The 19,884-nt window shown below is 37.0% G+C and overlaps 1 protein-coding gene across 1 annotated transcript in view; it reads left to right on the forward strand.

Annotated features, from left to right (window-relative positions):
• The first annotated feature begins 16,130 nt into the window (after positions 1–16,130).
• PDE4B (phosphodiesterase 4B) overlaps positions 16,131–19,884 on the forward strand; it is a 455,114-nt gene continuing 451,360 nt past the window's right edge. Inside the window, exon 1 of the mRNA XM_044238396.1 lies at positions 16,131–16,212. Coding sequence (XP_044094331.1) covers positions 16,171–16,212 — 42 coding nt within the window. The 5' untranslated portion in view covers positions 16,131–16,170. The remainder of the gene's footprint in view (positions 16,213–19,884) is intronic.

Here is a 19,884-nt window from a genome sequence, read left to right on the forward strand (position 1 = left end):
ACACTTTTAATAAACTGAATAGACAAGTCACAGACTGGAGGAACGATATCTAGTGAAGAACTTATATCAGTATTCGGGAATGACAATAAAAATTAATAATGAAAACACAAACAACTTGATTAAAAATGTCCAATTTACTCAATCAGATACTTCATAAAAAAGGCATGACAAAAAGGCAAAAAAAGGCATGACAAAATTCTCAATGGTGCTATTATCAGGGAAATGTAAATTGAAACCAGAATTTGATACCACTTCATACTTTGTAAAATGTCAAAAGTTAAAAAACAAACAAACTTGACAATACCAAATGCTGGTGAGAATTTGCAACTGTTAGAATTCTTATATATTGCTGGTTGGCTTATAATACAGTAAAATCACTGGGAAAAATGCTTGGCAGTTTCTTTTAAATTTAAATATACTCTGTGGGGGTGCCTTGTTGGCTCAGTGGGTTAAACCTCTGCCTTCAGCTCAGATTGTGATCCCAGGGTCCTGGGATCCAGCCCCACATCAGGCTCTCTGCTCAGTGGGGAGCCTACTTCCCCTTCTCCCTCTGCCTGCCTCTCTGCCTACTTGTGTCTGTCAAATAAATAAAAAAAATTTTTTTTCAAAGATACTCTGTGATTATATTCAGAAATTTCACTCTGAAATAATTTCTAAGAGAAATAAACATATATGAACACATGAAAGCTTGTATGAGATACTTCTGGCAATGATATTTATAATGCTCCCAAATGTTTACAACTCAATTATCTATCAGTAGGAAAAAGGATAAACAAATTTTAATATATATATATAAGTATATATATATATATGTATATATATATATTTAGGATTTTATTTATTTATTTGACCGAGAGAGACACAGTGAGAGAGGGAGCACAAGCAGGGGGAGTGGGAAAGGGAGAAGCAGACTCCAGCTGAGCAGGGAGCCTGATGAGGGGCTCGATCCTCCGGGATCATGACCTGCATGAGTTAAAGGCAGAGCCTTAATGATTGAGCCACCCAGGTGCTCCTCTTTTCTTTTTTTAAAATAAATGATTGATTTCTCATAAGATTTAGGCTTGAGACCATCACCTCATTTCCTGTCAGGCGCTAACAAACCTGACTAGATGTTAATGAACAGGAGAACTCACAGTCAGAAGTTAGGGATCAAGAGAGAGTTTTCTCTCTAGTCAGTCTAACTTAGTATAGTTTTAAACTTAATACGTGCGTAACAAATGATAATGATTGTTGTTTTCTTGTCCTCCAGGCAAAGATAAAATGTAATGACACTGCTTCATATCATCAGTAATATTTCTCCAAGAAGTAAATAGGAAGATCTGTGTAAACTTTGCCCTCTGTGATTGGAGTCTGTTCAGATTTTTGCAAAAATGTGATCTAGATTCTCATTATGTGTGTGTGTATTTTGTGTATGTTTCATTTCTACAACACAGCCAGTAGAACAACTATTAAAGCTTTTAATCTGGATTGGCTGTTGTTAGGACAAGGACCCATTTATAGTGACAATCTGTAAGGTATAGCTAAGAACAAAAGACTTTTTGTGACCCAGATGTTGTTACTTAGCTTTATGATGAAAGAGAAAAATAGATATTGCTTGTTTTTCATAAATTACAGAGGGGAAGTATTTGTTACTTCTTAGAATCATACATAAATGGACGATAGAGGAATTGGGACTAATGTCATTTCAGACTTATATTATTTTCTCATCTGACAATTGTCCTTTTGTGAGGGTTGTAATGTAAATAATGTTCATCTTTTCAGATTTATCTTGACCCCAAGCTCAGATCTCTGGAGACTTTCCCCAGTGATGCAGTTGTTATGTTCTCTTGGTAAAAAGAAAATTCAGACATAAATAGCTCTAAAGCAGAGTTATATAAGGTCTTGTTATTTCAGTTATGTTTTCCAAAAGGAAGGAGGTTAAAAGTGGGCATCTTTGTGATAAGGTGAAAAGATAAGACTTCACGGAAATATTGTGATTCAGCAAATCATTTAATGAGGCCCCACTATGTACAAGACCCTTCCAGGTGCCACTCACTCTTGCATATAGTCCTTACGATAGCCCTGTGAAGTGGGAGGCATTGTGCCTGCTTTTATAAATAAGAACATGGGGGGCGCCTGGGTGGCTCGGTGGGTTAAGCCGCTGCCTTCGGCTCAGGTCATGATCTCAGGGTCCTGGGATCGAGTCCCGCATCGGGCTCTCTACTGGGCAGGGAGCCTGCTTCCCTCTCTCTCTCTGCCTGCCTCTCCATCTACTTGTGATTTCTCTCTGTCAAATAAATAAAATCTTAAAAAAAAAAAAAAATATATATATATATATATATATATAAATAAGAACACAGTCTCAGAGAGGTCAAGTAAACTGCTAAATGTGCTGCAGAGTTAGAATCTCAGCCTAGAGTTTTTTGAATTTACTTTGGGAGGGTTTTCCATTCTACAACAATTGGTTGCACTCGATACAGTTTCTACTGGAGAACCGCAGATGCCTATCACATCTGCTTCCATCATTCAAAGTCATGCAACATTTTAACATTTGAAAATATTGATCATATATGAAAGCAGCCATATCAGGAATAGATATAGCAAATAATGATTTTTCATCCATAGAAGCACAAGATTAGAAGGATCAAATGACTTATTAAAGATCTCATAGTCACTAATTGGGCTCTTACTGGTGGCTAAAGATCAGCGAGAGGACCTCTTGTTTTGTTGGGAATCATACTTTCCTTCACCTTTATGGTAAAATCTTACTTGTCTTACTAGAGCATGGCCTCGACCTACCTCCCCTGGGAGGTCCTTTCTGGTCTTCTGAAAGGGTTACCTTTCTGGTAACCGTCCTGTATGCGGCTGCTGCACCTTGTAAGTATCTAAGTAATTTAATTAGTTACGTGAACTGTCCATTTCCACTCTCCTCCATTTAGGCTCTGCAGTCCTTGAGGACAGACGTCCTGCCTTTTCCTCTGTGTGTTCTCAGTGCCTAGAAAGCCAGGGCTCTCAGCAGTGCTCATGAGTGACTGCTGTATACATGAATGCACACATGAATGCCTGAGTACTTGAATGAATGAATTCATAAATAAATTGCTTGGCCTTGAAGCTGTGTGTGTGTGTGTGTGTGTGTGTGTGTGTGTGTGTATTAGCATGCTCTCTGATGCATAAATAAGACTTTGCCAAAAGCAATACAAACACAAAACAAAAGCCTTTAATTTAGGGGCACATGAAGGCACTGTAGTGGTACAAACTGTGGACCAAATCCAGATTACTGGGTGTTTAGTCCAAGTTACGGACTCATTAGGTGAATGCCAAGTCAGCTTTGAGGGGCTCTCTATTGCATCTGGAAGATGAGGGAATTGTGGATGGTGAAAGTAACAAAGATGGTATTTGAATAAAGTTTGGAAAACACTGTTCTAAGGCATTTTATGGGGGTAGAATAGGGAGAACTATAGCGGTTTTCCAACTTTTATTTTTAAGGGTTAGAACCTCTTGTCAAATAAAATCTTACAAAGAGACTCAGAATGTGAAATATATAAAAATCGAGATTTTGTGGCGGCCAAGCCTCATTGTTCTCTAGTACCTGCTCCTTCTGTTCTCTCCCCTCTTACATGTAAGTTGTATCAAGTCTTTGCTAAATTCATGAGTGAGTCCATTCTCATGGTAAGGCCTAATTTTGCATCTTTAAAAACAAGCAAGGGAATTACAGTTTCTGACTATAAAGATACTTAAAGACCAATAGCAAATGTTTTCTTATGTTCTTTTATGCCATATCAAAACAATATTACCCAGAATTCTGGTGTCACCAGTTAAGTTTCAGCCTTCTGCTTGTGAGGTTTTTTTCCTTTCCTATGTCCCCCCTAGATCTGGGTCCCTGATCTTTTAGGAGGCCTGGGACAGATTGGCCCTAAATTGGATGTCTGCTTCTGAATGGGCAATAATCATTGGCAAAGTTAATATCCAATTAATTCAGTTAAATCTGCAAGTTCCATACCATTAATTCATTTGAGGTCCTGGGAAGATTCCTCACATTTCTTGGATTTTCCTCATAGGAAGTCTGTAATGATGTAGTATGTATATTTTTGAGAAAGGAGCACACAGGAGTTTTGTATGCTTACTTGTTTAAAACAATGAGGAACTAATATACTTTGTGATTTCAGTCTTCTTCTTCTTCTTTTTTTTTTAAAGATTTTATTTTTTTATTTGACAGACAGAGATCACAAGTAGGCAGAGAGGCAGGCAGAGAGAGAGGGGGAAGCAGGCTCCCCGCTGAGCAGAGAGCCTGATGCGGGGTTTGATCCTGGGACCCTGAGATCATGACCTGAGCCAAAGGCAGAGACTTAACCCACTGAGCCACCCACGTACCTCTGATTTCAGTCTTCTTAAGAAAAAACATTTACAGTGGGTGAGTGCCTGGGGTCTTTGAGCCTAAAAAGACTTTGATCAAAATCCTATCTATCTCTCACATGTCCCATGAAACATATTTGAAAAGCATTATACTGGTGGACAGTTTTTAAAAGCTACATTCAGATGTAGTCCTTGTGAATGAATATCAAGAATCTTCTGTATTAACTTAAAATAATTTTAGATATTGAAGCAAAGACAGAAAAAGAAAATACTTGTGAATTCTTGCTCAAGTCTAAGAGAAACAGAGGCAAATTAGTATGCCTTTTTAGTTATGTTTTATACACATAGTCTGAGTTTTCCAACTTAATGTAAATCTGTATGAGATTATATAAAAGAGCCGCTTTTTATAGGCTCCATATGTTCTGAAAACAATAGACTCTTTTTTTGTTTCATTATTTTAAGAATTATGTGTGTCCTCTCTTGTCCTGAAATTCCACTTTTGTTCCCAATTATCTTCTGTATCATGGCTGTAACCCATCTTCATTTGTCATTGGTCTCTGATAATAATGCTTGTTTGCCTCTTCCAAGAAGCAGTGGAGGATAGTAGTTAATTGCATGAATTCTGGAGGCACAGTGACTGGGTGTGAATCCTGTCTCTGTTCTTTGCTAGATGTGTTAGCTTGGACAAGTCATTTACCTCATTTACTGCCCCCCCCTTTAAAAAAGATTTTATTTATTTATTTATTTGACAGAGAGAGAGACAGCGAGAGAAGGAACACAAGCAGGGGGAGGGGGAGATGGAGAAGCAGGCTTCCCACCAACAGGGAGCCCTATCAGGGCCTCGATTTCCAGACCCCAGGATCATGACCCTAGCCAAAGACAGACTCAACGACTGAGCCACCCAGGCACCCCCTCACTTACCTTTTTAATGCTTCAGAATTCTTACCTGTGCAATAGAGACACCAGTAGTTGTGAGAATTATATGAGATAATATATTTAGGGACTATAAAATCGTGCTTACCACGAGACTATTAGTATTCCTATCACAGGAGTAAGAACATACATTCTGTCTATATCGGTTATTTGTGAGGTCGTATTTGTAGTTCATGAGGCCTTCTGGTTCAGTCTCCTGCCCCCTCCTCTATCTGCTGCTTTTGGATTATCACACGTTCAGTATTTCAGGGAGAAGCACATATCATATATATTTTATTCATTTAAATATTTTTTAGTAAATATTTATTGCTTGGCACAGGGATAGAGTGACTAGCAAGATTCACTATGAGCTTCTGAGAGGTATAAGGCTATGCCTTCCTACAAATAAATATATAATTATGATAAATACTGTGACTAAGAAAAAAGTAATGATGTGGTAAGACCTTGTGACAGGCAGGTAATTCAATAAAGATTTTTCTGAGGGAAAGATATTTAAACTGAAGGCTGAGGAATGAGTGAGCCAGGCAAAACCGAGGAAGTATTACAGTGCGGGGAAAGTCCTGAGGCATGGAAGACATGGTGGGTAAATCCCAAATGCAATTTAGCTAAAGATAGATGAGATAAAGGGGACACTGATGTGGGATTAGGTGGGGAAGCAGGTGAAAACCAACATAAGAAGATGAGGTTGCAAAGGCAAGGAAAGACCAGATGGGTAGGGACTTGTATGGCATAATAGGGTTTCGGATTATCCTGAATGTAACAGGAAGCCATGAAGAATGTAATGCAGGGAAGTAATAGAGGGAATTCTGCATTAAAAAAAAAAAACAAAAAAAAACCACTTTGGAGAATAGATAGAAGGAGGATAGAACGGCTCCTTTCTTTGTTCCTTAGGTACAGTACCTGTAAAAGAACTGTAACCTCCTCTACGAAGCTTTCCTTATAATTTTTGCCTGCAGAATTGACCTTCACTCATTTGTTCACCGAATGAACCCGTTTTCTATTCCTGTCATAGCTCTTATGACGCTGTGCTGTGATCCTGACACATTCCAAGGACACATTAGGTATTGTCAAATGAATAATCATTTATTCATTCCTCTGAAGACAAGACTGTAGGCACTTTAAAGTCAAGGAGACAAAACATAAGAGACTTAACTCTAGGAAACAAACTGAGGGTTGCTGGAGAGGAGGGGGTGGGGGAGTGGAATACCTGGGTAATGGGCATCAATGAGGCACAGGATATGATGACACTGGTGTTATCTACAACTGATGAATCACTGACCGCTACCTCTGAAACTAATACTACACTGTATGTTAATTAATTGAATTTAAATAAAATAAATGAAAAAAATAACGTCAAGGAAGTCATTAAGCGCCTAGTTTCAGGCTGATTGGAAGCCAGACATTTAGGCAGGGGAGGATGGTCTTTTTATCCTTTGTTGTGGAGAGACAGTTCATCTAGTTTTTAGATATTTTTCAGAAATGACTAATCCATATGTAGCTGTTGATTTGATGTGTCCGTGGGAGGAGGAGTTCAAGATCTTCCTATGCCACCATTTTGTGGAAGACCGTTAAGGCATTATTTATATGTTTATATATTTATATATCTATATAAATATAATATATATTTATATACTTAAATATATTATAGATAATTATAAATTTATTCAGTTATATTTATATATTTATTATTTATAAATACTGTATAAATATATATTTATATGATATGTAATCATATATAATGATATATTTGTATAAGTTTATATATATATGTATATATATTTATATAATGGGAATAGTTTGTCACTTTCCATTCTGTTGTTGTTAGAAATGAACATTCATTCAAACCTATTGTATACTAAGATTTTTTCTTTTCTGTCAACATGTGTACTGATTTCAAGTTTGTATCCTATTAGTAATTTACAGGGAACACATTTCATAGTAGAAATTGATTTTGAATGGTTATTCAGGAGACACATTTTACTCAGAGCAGCATTTAGCCTAGCTACTTTGCAGTCTGATGACTATTAAAAGAATTCCATTATCTCTTTGTTACTTATTATTCTCTCAGGCTAAGCTAATGGTTTAAATTCATATTAATTCTTAATACTTTTAAATTTTTATCTCTAAAGTCCTTGATGCTTATTGCCTAATTAAACGAACTGATTTTCTCTCCCAGAAATGCTTATATCTAAGTGTCAGGTGCTTATAGTCTTAAGGAGTTTTACACAGAAAATGTCTTATTACATACACTTTTTTCCTCAAATTTGTTTGCTCTCCATTATTTGCATTCCACTAGAGCAGTTTTTAGGAAGCACATTTGTCTCCTCTGTGTATCTTCCCTATAGTCAAACCCCAAATGAGTTACAATTGAGTACAGTAGTCCTAAGTTTCTCAAAGTGTGTTAAGACTTTGAGAGAGAGGAATTTTATATTTTATGTATTGAATTCTGGGCATTTTTATCTATTTTCTGATTCTGGAGAGTTGATTTTTATAGTGTTTGTTTTCTTCCACTAGTTTACTAGAATTTCATTAGATTCATAAAGCTTGTTGATAATTATAATGCAACCTCTAAACAAACCCCTTGACAACTGAGAATGTCAAAAGTCAAGAGAGGAATTTTATATTTTATGTATTGAATTCTGGGCATTTTTATCTATTTTCTGATTCTGGAGAGTTGATTTTTATAGTGTTTGTTTTCTTCCACTAGTTTATTAGAATTTCATTAGATTCATAAAGCTTGTTGATAATTATAATGCAACCTCTAAACAAACCCCTTGACAACTGAGAATGTCAAAAGTTCCAGAGCTAGGCAGTGTTAACCTTAAAATTAGAAGTTACTTTATCAGCAAAAATTTGGGAGTAGCAAAGAATTGCAATTGAGGACATGCAAGCTATAGCAAAACCACAGGCAAGTCAAACAGAGGAAAGGAATGTTATTTTATGGAGAAGGAGGAAGTTGGAAGGGGTGGTTGTGAATAGAAGTCCACTGGAGAAAACTAAGCATTCAAGCTGATGATAGTTTCTCATTGAGTGGCTTGCAGGGGTGATCAATTCCTTATAGGAGACACAATGCACATCCTTCCCTATTGAGACCTGTAATTAATGATTCTTTCCTGGTGATAATTCTGCTGGAGTCTGTAACTGACAATCTTATTATTTGACATTTGAGTCGTATGGTTTCCCTTTCTGTGTTCCCCTTTCTGACCCCTCAAATCCATTTTAGTGAGGTTTCCTTTATCAGTTTTCATAGGGGATAACTATAGTGTGGTGGTTATGGATCTCTGAAAAGACATACCAGTTCAGACTCCTCTTTGTCCAGCATTTCTTCCCCAAATGCATGCTACATTAGAAAACCTTCCCTTTCTTGAACTAGATTTTATGCTCGTTATTTTAAAAAGGTAAGACCTTAACTGGTGTGCTGCAAAGGATCTTAGAAATTTGTACTTTACGAGTCAGTAAGATTTTCAAAGAATCAAAGGACTGACAAGTGTTGCCAATGTTTCATTTTCTCTGTTGAGGCCATTGAGAAACAAAAGAAATGCTCATGCCCCATTACATAATCATCATTTCATGGAAGGAAATTTTAACATCTGAAAGAATGATGACTAGGATTTCTCCTGTTATGCTACTAATGGCAACTATAATCCAAAACAGAGGACTAAAGCCATCAAAATATCCAACATTTTCTATAGCGAGCTATATACAAAAGTGGTCAGGCAACTCCTTGTGGAAGTAGCAGGTGGGTTCTGATACCTCCAGCAACTTCCCAGTGCCCATATAATCACTCTGGATGGGGAGAGGATGGATGTGGAGAGGTTTGGGAGAAGTGCCTACTGGAGATGAAAAAATACTTGTAGAGATCAGGGGTATCTTTCACAAAAGGAGGGTTAGCTTCTGTATCTCGTAGATTCTAATTAGGAAAGCAAAAGGGATTTAATGCAAGAAATTGCTTATGCAAGTATTGAATGATGAATGTGAAAAGAGGTCAGCCAGGTAATCCAAAGAATGGTAAAGTGGCTTCCATTCCTAGGGAAGTAGGGGAGATGGTGTTATGAGATCTAGGTATACACAAGAGGGTTTCCTACCATAGGAGCTGGGACCACCACGGGGTTGCTCTGAAGCTAGTAGCAGATGTTTGATGGGGTATTGTATGGGTGGTTCTGAATCTGCTAGAAGGGAGTGCCAAAGTTGTCCGTACTCTTGGAGGGAGGAAGAGAGTCCCTTTTCTCTAACTCTCTTCCAGCTTCCTACTAGTGATTCCCACTGTCAGCACCTAAAAGAAGCTAGTTCGGAAGAGAACCTTTAAATGTAGTTTGCAATGTCTCTGCCCCAGCATCACAGAACAGTAGAATGATTGGTTTGGGGCTGAAAGATATTAATAAGTTACTGACATAGTATCTCATTTCTCCATTGATCACTTATGCAGAATACTTTCTGTCTGCTCTTTGTGACTTCTTGAGCAAGGGAGAAAGAGTAATGGAGAGAGAGATAGCAGGACAGAGGAAAGAGATAATGGCAAAACACCCTATACTCTCACCACTCGGTGTGACAAGGATGCTGGAGCTTATTCTGGATCAAGTGCATTATGGCCTGAGGCATTTTATCAGTACTTCAATCAAGAGAGTGAACTATTGCCCAAGTGGGTCATACCAGCAAGAGTTTCAACAGAAATTAATGGGGATGGGAGCTGAGGAGTCTAGAACATTTATTTTCCCAATGGGAAATCTCCTACTTACCCCTAAGAATAGAATGAACATTTGGACACCCCTTAGAGAGAGCATCAATATATAGTGCCTTTTGTTGGAAAAGCAGTGGCACTCAATAGAGCCACAATTAAATGTCCAGTTGAGTAAAAAGGCTTTTCTCTTTTTCATTAATTCTTCTTCTCTGCTGTAATGTGGGAAGAACTAGAACCTGAAGAGGAAGGAAGGAAGAGGACTAAAAGAGTAGACCAGTCCCTCTTTCCACTCGAAGTCCTAGACACTGGCCACTGAGTGGTCCCACAGAGCCTGGCCATTGAGCTAGGAAAAGAGAAAGGAGATGTGATTTAAAGCAATTATAAGTTGCAGTAAGGGACTCAGCCTTAACTGTTGTTAAAGAAGAGAAAATGGACTTGATGTTGCAGATGGAAACCAGTTATTGGAAAAAAATTAAAACTATTACATATCTGTGCCCTATTGAGTTCAGATTCTTCAGTAAATCAATTACACAGAAATCAAAATCAAACTTTTAGGAAATCATCTCAGAATAAAGGGTAATCTTTAAGCTGGGAAAAAAAAAGCTTTCTTAAAAACTCAAAAATATTACTCTTATTTTTCTCAATTCTTCATGGCTTGATTTAGGAGGTATCCATGATGCAGAATTTTAGAATGTTTATTATTAGTCATCGAAATTTCTATCAGCCCAGGATTACTAGTATTGATAGCTATAACCTGTCAAAAGAGAAACTCATACTGGTGCTATAGCAGCCAGGGTCCTTTCCCTCATTTTAGTTTTAAAATCTGTGTGGAGGAAAGAGAAAGAAGGGAAGTTGAAATTAATGAAGAATACTGTAGTCTTTGAACACAAGAGAATGTTATGAAAGAGTAATGTAAGCTTAAAAGCATCTTATAGGTGGTGAAATATAGAACCATAGGAAAATGACTAAAATATGCCAGAAATGGAATTTATAGTCCTCATACTCACTCATCACCTTAGAAATTCTTAGGAATATTTTGCTTTAATGAAACATATCATGTTCTATCTATTGAGAGGCAAATTTTGCTAATGGAAGGATAATCTCAGATTAAGAGAACTTGATCTCTTCTCTTGTCTCCATTTTCTTTAAATTTGAGGCACTTAAAGACTTCAGTATCTTTTAAAAAGTGTTTCTTTTTGTCCTTACCTGATTAGGGAGGAAGGTTCCAGAAAACTAATCAACTTAACTTGTATTTCCCACATCAGAAAATGAAGTAAAAATCACTTCATTCACTACTGCCTTGAAAAGATGTGAATAAGACTCAATCAGCTGCGCAGTGATGGGTTAAGAGGCTTGGCTTTAGAATCAGAATGTTCTGGTTTGAACCAGCAAAGAGTGTGACATTGGGCATATTTCATTACTGTTCTAAGACTTGATTTCCTCACCTGTCATTATTATCATGCCCACCTCCTTTGGTTGGCTGTTTGGTATTGGAAATCATGTATGTATAGTGCTTAAACTGGCATAACTTCTCAATCTGTGTTAGCCTAAATGAAAGGCAGCTGACATTAACAATCAGCAATAAAATGGTTTGTTCAACCCCTGTTCGTCAATAGAGCAGGGAGTAGGTTGTACTCTCAAAGGGGTGAAAGAGAGGTACTATTTAGTGAAGGTACTATTTACAGGAGATTTGGTCAGGATTGAAGATAAGCAGAAAGGCATGAAGAGGTACCACAAGGCTAGCCACGGTCCTGCGTCTGAAGGGTCAGTGGAGACACTAGTTAATGGAACCTAGGGATGTTCAAAGACAGGTGCTTGCAGAGCTGTGACCTAGAGTAGAAAACTTTAGCCATTGCTACACCACGGCCAAAAGAGAAGGACCTCTCTTTCCTCTTGCCCTCTGGTCTACTGCCTCTGTTTCCCTTTGGCTGAACACACCCAGGAGCCAGAGGGCTAGAAAATTTGTGGACTATGTCCAGGATGGAAAAGGTAAGAGGGGAGGATCTTGTTGGAAAATGAGGGATATCCAGAAAATATCTCGCCTCTATTTTTTTCTTGTGTTATATAACAGATGTGTTTTATTTCTAAATATAAAGTAAAAATATTTTTAATATACAACACTTGGAAAACTGCCTTGTAACTTGAGATCCTGCTTTTTCCTAGCCAGGACATGATCTTAGTTAAAGGCACATAAATTTATCCCATAAGCTCTCACACTCAAAGTGTCATAAGATAGAAGTTTATTTCCATGGCTTAGACCTCTCAAAAGTATTCTTGCTTGCCAGAAGATCTACTGATGTTAGCTGGAACATTTTGTCTTTCTGCCTAAATTTCCTAAGCATAGCATCTTTCTGCCTGTATCATATCCTTAGTGTATTAAGTTCCATTCCATATTTTTGCATACCACGTTGTTCATCATTATTTCCACTAAACAAACCCCAATTATTTAAGGCTAAAAAGAAACCTCATTTCCTTCTTAAGCTTCCCTGACACCCAGCACCAACTAGTTCTTTATTTCAAAGAAAAGTTTTATCTACACATAGGATTTTAGCATTTAATTATATTCTTTGATTTACTAATTTTACAAATATTTTTGAGCAGTTACGATCTACCAAGTACAGAGTTAGTATGTGTAAGTTTTTCCTTCCAAAATTCTCAAGGGCCATATTTGCCTTGAGCTTCATTTTTAAAAATATATTTTTATTTATGTTTGAGTATAGTTGACACAATGTGATATTATTTTCAGGTGTACAGCATAGTGATTCAACTTCTGTTTATGTTATGCTCTCTCATTGTAGGTATAGCTACCATCTGTTACCATTAATGCTATTATAATATCATTGATTATATTCTCAATGCTGTGCCTTTTAGTCCCATAACTTATTCATTCTATAACAAAATCCTATATCTCCACTTCCCTTCACCCATTTTCCCCACTCCTGCACCCTCCTTCCCTCTAACAACATTGGTTTTTTTCCTCTGTGTCTATAGATCTGATTCTGCTTTTTGTTTATTTATTCATTTGTCTTTTTTTTTTAGATACCACATATGAGTGAAATCATATAGCATTTGACTTTCTCAGTCTGACTTATTCTACTTAGCATCATACCTTTCCATGTCCACCCATGTTGTTACAAATGGAAAGAGCTCACTCCTTTTTAATGGCAGCATAATATTCCGTCATCTATGTGTACCACATCTTCCTTACCCATTTGTCTATGGGTGGACTCCATGTTTATTGCAGCATTAGTTACAGTAGCCAAGACACGAAGCAACCTAAGTGTGCATTGAGCTTCATTTGGCTCTCATCATACTTGGTGTAAGTCTAAGAAGGTATATTTAAGATCTTTATTTCTACTAGGGAAACTTGATCATTGTCCCTCCCTGCTGAAGATAGCTTAGAGATTTCTATTTGAGTTGCTGTGTTTTATTTGTGTGTGTGTGTGTGTGTGTGTGTGTGCAATTCCTACTAAGCAAAATTGATGTAAGATAAAAAGTAGATATTGCTTCATAGATTTTTCTTACTAATTTAGTATGTGAAGCCATTTATTAGAGATCACTTTGGTGTTCTTTTTTTTTTCCTGACCCACATTCTATTAATTATGATTTTTTGAAATTGACTGTAAATAACATTCACGTTGTGATAGTCCTTCCTCCCTCCCTCCCTTCCTTCCTTCCTTCCTGAGAGAGATAGAAAGAGAGAGTATGAGTGGCGGCAGAGGGAGAGTGAGAGAATCTCAAGCAGGCTCCACGCTCAGCATGGAACCTGACATAGGGCTTTATTTCATGACCCTGAGACTGTGACCTGATTCAAAATCAACAGTTGGACACTTAACTGACTGAGCCATCCAGGTGCCCCACATCTTGATAGTACTGATGCTAAATTTACCAGTTACATGATGTGATATAATGCTGCATGTATTTTATTAACTGTGCAAATTCATTTGGTGCTTTCCTAATAGATATTTAAGAGACCACATAGTTTATCATCTAGCTATGGCCTAAGACTTAAGTGCTAGGCTGTCACTGTTCCTTAGTTTCTTCACCTAAGATAAACAGATATCATTTACCTCACAAAAAGATGGCCTACCAAATATATGATGCATTAAGTTTTATAGCAATAAAATAACTTTAAAAATAAGTTAAATTCTTGTGTATTTTGTGGGTCTTTATTTTATATAAATTAATACATATTATATATAATTGATAACATGTATTAATAATATATATTAACAATACATGCTAATATGTTGTATGTAATATATAATAATATAATATCTAATGAAATATATAAAATATATATTTTATATATTTATATATATATATTTTATATATTTATATATATATATCAGTTTTTGGGTTATAAAATAATATATCACAAAAAATCTGGAAAATATAGAAGAGAGAGAAAAACCTCTTATAGAACCCTTACATGATATCCACTATCATCATTTACATAGCTTCTTTAGTATTTTTCCATGCTTTTATTTACACAGCTTCTTTAGTATTTTTCCATGCTTTTATTTTTACAGAATTAAAATCATTGGATATATCTAATTCTGTATCCTGAATGTAAAACTTGAATTTTGAATCTTGCTTTTTAAAAACAAAACGAAACAAAACAAAAAACTTAGGAGCATGCCCTTTTTTTTTTTTTTTCCAGATTCTACCTTACAGAAAATCTCAGTATTGAAGATCCCTATGTGATAAAATGTTATTTGTCTACTTTTGTTAGGTGTCAAAGGGACCTTTGAGTAAAAGCTCTGGAAGTTTGGCTACTCCTGTTTGGTCAGCATTAGAAAAGTTCAATCATTCCTTGGTGTATGCTGAGAAAATGCTTTTCCTTGGCGTATTGAATCAAACTCCTGAAAAACCTATGGGATTCTCTCCCTAGAACACACAGAGGCAAAGTTTCTCCCTCCCCCACTCTCTTACCCACTCTATCAGTTCTGCTGCCAACTCCTGCATAATATAGTCAAATTATGTGTTAGAAATTCAACCCTGGTTTCCTGGGTGATGGTACAATGCCACTACTTAGTATTCCTAGTCACATAGCTACAATTCCATCATGCTCTTAATCTATATATACCTTCATGTTCGAGAAGCAGACTTTTTGAATCAGGCATGTATTAAGAGTTTAAATGTACAGAGTGAGAAAACATAGGACCTTCTTGAGCTCAGCAATGATGCAGGACATTTTTTTACCAAGATTTTGAGAAACGACCATATGGACTAACACGTTTTGGATTCAGGGATTTCTATAGTATATCTTTTCCAGTTCGCTTCTGCAAGCAGAATATTTTATGTTCTCTCGTAGACTACTGGATGCCTAAACTATGAATTTGTACCTTTTTAAAAAGCTTGGGTTTTCAAAACAAGAGATGAGTTTTTCTCTGTGGAGTTGCACAACCAAGATGTACCCTTAAATTTTGATGATAGTATTGAGCTTCCAATGATCCACACAAAAATGTCATGAATTGCAGTGTTTCTTCTTCAAAATGGGGAGGTTTGTGTGATTTAGACCAGGGAATTCTAGCTCTTTTTAATTAAAATTATCTTTAATAAGTATTTAACTATGTGCTTATACAGATAAGAGATTTAAAGTGATGGTAGATTTGAAATTAAGGTTTTTTTGGTGATATATATTTTCTGTATTGGTTTTTTTTTTTTTGGACCATAATATCAAAGCCCTGTGTTCCTTAAATTTTAAATCTGCCATATTTTAAATGTGCTACCTTGGTCCAATTATTTTTCTGATCATTTATTCCCACATTAGGAAAAAAATGGAAATAATCTCACAGACTATTATATAGATGAACTTCTGTATGAAAAAAATATAAAGCCCTTCAGAAATATGTATTACTTCTATATTTTTAATGATTACGGATTATTTGGGAGCCAAAGTGTTACCCTCTTATTCTTTTCTCTCCTCCTGAGTAGCTTTGCACTAATTTCTTGGATTTTTTTGTATCGTGCAAACCTCTTTTCTCACATATCAGATTGAACTGTCTTGGGAAATTGTGGTATTTACTTATATGTGTACACTGCGTACATTCAAATGTTAGTCTGGAGAATACAAAGAAACCATGTATTTATATTCAGCTAAGGATACTGAGCTCTTTTTTATGTTTGTGTCTCTTCCTCCCCCCCCCATAGATCTTAAAAATCAGCAGCAGAACTGTGCTGAGCAACAGACATCCTAAGAGGGGATATCTTTCACCTCTATAATGAAGAAAAGCAGGAGTGTCATGGCAGTGACGGCTGATGATGTAAGTTCCAAAAATCAGAGTTGCTCGATTCTACCTACTTTCTGTCTGCTCCATGGAGAAGTTGCTTCATAATTTTATCCAAAGGGTGGGCAAGGGTGTTGAACACCACCACATTGTCACTAGTTGTTTTAGTGACCCAGGCATTGCCAGCACCTGGACCCATATTTCTGCACGGTAGACTGCAGGAACACTGTCCTCTCTGCCCTGGGAGAGGGCTCAGGTTGAAGTTCATGGTCTCATTCCCCAAACCCCCAATCTCTTCCAGTGGATGCTCGCATTCTAGCTCTTAGAAACTTCTCTTTCTATACTGCCTGCCTTATCAGTTCCCCGGTGACTTTTTTCCCTGTCTTCACCCAGGGACAGCTAATCCTCGAGAGTCATCTCGTATCGTGGGATCTTCGACAACTGCTCATACGAAGCTTGTGATATACACGTCCTGTAGGTCTTGGCTACTCAAGGTTGATCCTTAGGGTGCCAGCATTAGCATCGCCTCGGTGTTTATTAGAAATGCAGAATCTTAGGCTACATCTTAGTCCTACAAATCAGACTGCATTATAACAAGATCCCAGGGTGGCTTGATACATGCATTCTTTTAGAAACTCTGAGCCAGGTCATTTGAAGAAGTCTGTAAACTCACCATCTCCTAGCTTCGTATCTTGCACAGCTGAGATTAATTATCTCCTTTGCTTTCAGTTGACCAGTCCCCCATTAGTGTGTCTTTCATTGTCCAGTTTTTACTCAGTTTCTGTTTGTAATTGAACTAAAAATCCTATGCCACCAATCTGATGTGCGGGAGGGAGGGAGGGAGGAAAAAGAAGTAATTTTCCTTGCTTTCTGTGATAACTCATCTTGTTGTTAAGCTCCTGGTTCCGCAGATGGAGAGAAGTTGGGAGGAACTTGAACTTGCCAATTAATGTAAAATCCTGCCTTTTGGGTAAATGCTCTGTCTTTCAGGATTTCTCCCAGTTCTTACTCCTTCCCTTTAGTTACATGGCATTGGTCAAAAGGACTTAACATTAATTAACATTATTGTAATAGATGTGTGGTATTGTCCTTATCTTGTATTGTCCCCTTCCCACTAGCATCTACTGTTGTTCAGTGGAAGAATAGCTCATTTCCCCGGATCTTTGGTTGTCTAGTCTCTGTCCTTGTTCTAGTGCTGCTTCGGCATGTCACAGTACCAGGTCTGTCTGCTGTCACTGTGAGCAGTGCACCTTCTGACTGCGCTGTGAGTTTGACCTTCTCTCCCACTGCCTGGACTCTTCACCTGACCTCTCAGTGGGGGATTCTGGTTGCTTAAAAGCTTTGCTTTCTGTCTAGTCCCTACCTTTGGTCTGCTCACTGCAAGGATTTCTGGTCCCTTTGCCTCATGCTGAAACAGATCTCTTAGCAGGAAAGCTGAGGCTAAATCTCAGGTTCTTTCTGTGTCCCTGTAGGTGCTTGTGGGAACTTCTTGGAGCCACAAGTCCAGAGAGAGACTCAGCTATGTTATGAGGCTCTTGACCTGCAAAACACATCCCTTTGCCATCACCATTTCTACTCTTGATTAGTTTTCTAGTCTTATCACCTGTGACATTTCCTTTCTTTATTTTCCCCTTCTCTACTCCCTGACCACAAGGAAACTTCCCTTAACTCACACTCTTGAGTTCTCAGTACCCATGGTAAAAAGAGATGTTCATATTTTCATGTTCTGCTCTGGACATCTAAAGGGAAACTTCTGTAATTTAGAAATCATTTTTCTTTAAAAAAAGGGGAAAAAAAAGCTTGGGATTGTCTCTTAATACTATCTATATAGTGTGTGCCACAAGATTCTATTTTTTTTTTTTGGAAGAATAAGCAACACATTTTATCTATAAAAGATGGACACTGATTCTTTCTTTTTCATTGGATCCTTATCATAATAATCCTGATCTTCCCATAAGACAACTTGTTGTCACAATCAAGGAACAAGAGATAGGGATCATTGCATATAAGAAAGAATGTGAAAAAAGAAAACCACATTTGAAGACTATTAAAACTACCAGAGTGGATAATTGTTACCTAGATTTGCCCTGTCCAACATGGTAACCATTAGGCTCGTGCGACTCTTAAGCACCCATCTGAATGGAGATGAGTTCTAAGTGTAAAAATAGATCTTGGATTGTGAATGTATCGTAGTACAAAGAGAAAAGAATGTAAAGTAGATTATTAAAAATTTTTGATATAGATTACATTTTGAAATGACAATATTTTGGATATGCTAGTGTAAGTAAAATATACTATTAAAAGTAATTTTACCTGTCTGTACCTTTAAATAATGTAACATGTCAACTATACTCATATTTTTTAAAAAGTGATTTCACCTGATTCTTCTTTACTTTTTTAATGTGGCTATGAGAAAATTTGAAATTTCATTTAGTACCTTTGGCTCCCATTTGTGGCTTGCACTTTATTTCTAGTGGAGATTGATGACCCAGAACTTTTCCCAGTGCACCTTGACTCATCAAGTGCAGTGTGGAAACTTATACTTACTGTTATACACACTATCTCCTCCCTCACAACAAGAACAACTTAGCAGATTTTACAGTTTATATACCACACTCTCGAAGTAAGTTTTCACCCTTAAGTCAGGAGGATTTTATCATATTTCCATTTATTTTAATGCAGCACACATTTATTTAGTGATTTAAATATTCATTTAATATTAATTTAGCACCCGTTATCTTCCAAACACTGGTTAGGTTCTAGAGATTCAATAGATAGTGTTCGTGTCCCTTTCAAGCTTATATTCCAGAGAGGAGGGGAAAAAACACATAGCTAGATTATAAAATGATCTCAAGTATGATAAGGTCTGTACAGAACAATGAAGTTGGTCAGCAGGTAAAGAACGGTTGGATAGTGAGAATAGAGTGTTTAGGGAAGGATAAGGTGAGGAGATGGCATACAGACAGAGAGGATATATGCATAGTGAGGGAGTGAGGCCTCTGAAGAGGGAAGAGACCTCATTCCTTCCTTCCTTCCTTCTTTCTTTCAGAGAAGAACATTTCTGGCAAAGGGAATGACATATGCAAAGGCTTCTACCACATGTAAGACACTATGTTTAGCTTTGTCAGAATAAGCAAATGGCTAACTGTGACCACTGTGTTTGCATACAGTTATTTGCAGTACACAAATACCTTCAATAGGAGACTTAATGTGATGAATGATATAGGAACAGTGTGCATTAAGTACTTTGCCTTAGGGAACTAAGTCCCAGAAGTGAGGGGCAAATTCAGCACTATTCAGGTACTGAACACAAGCAATTAATTATGACTGTGTAGAGATTACAGAATAACTTAAAGAGGTGGGACTTGCTGGGTTGGGGAGGAATTGAAAAGGAGAAAATGGCTAAAGAGAGAAGGAAAGAAGGACCAGGAAATATGTGTGTGGGTGAAATACACACACAGAAAGAGAGAGGGTCTGATTTTATATATAAAATACATTATTTACCTCTGGGCAACTACTCATAACTGATGGTGATTGCCTGTGATAAAACTGAGTTTTTCAAAGACAACGTTACTTTTGTTATTGTCTCATCGAACATCGTGACATTTAATCTTTATAGAGTCCCTGAGTGTCACTTGATGCTTTCCATAATTTCCATCTCCAGTTTTATAAGGTTTGAAGAGCCTGTGGTCCAGATTGAATTGTACC

This window comes from Neovison vison, chromosome 2, assembly GCF_020171115.1.
Source record: "Neovison vison isolate M4711 chromosome 2, ASM_NN_V1, whole genome shotgun sequence".
Classification (NCBI taxonomy): domain Eukaryota; kingdom Metazoa; phylum Chordata; class Mammalia; order Carnivora; family Mustelidae; genus Neogale; species Neogale vison.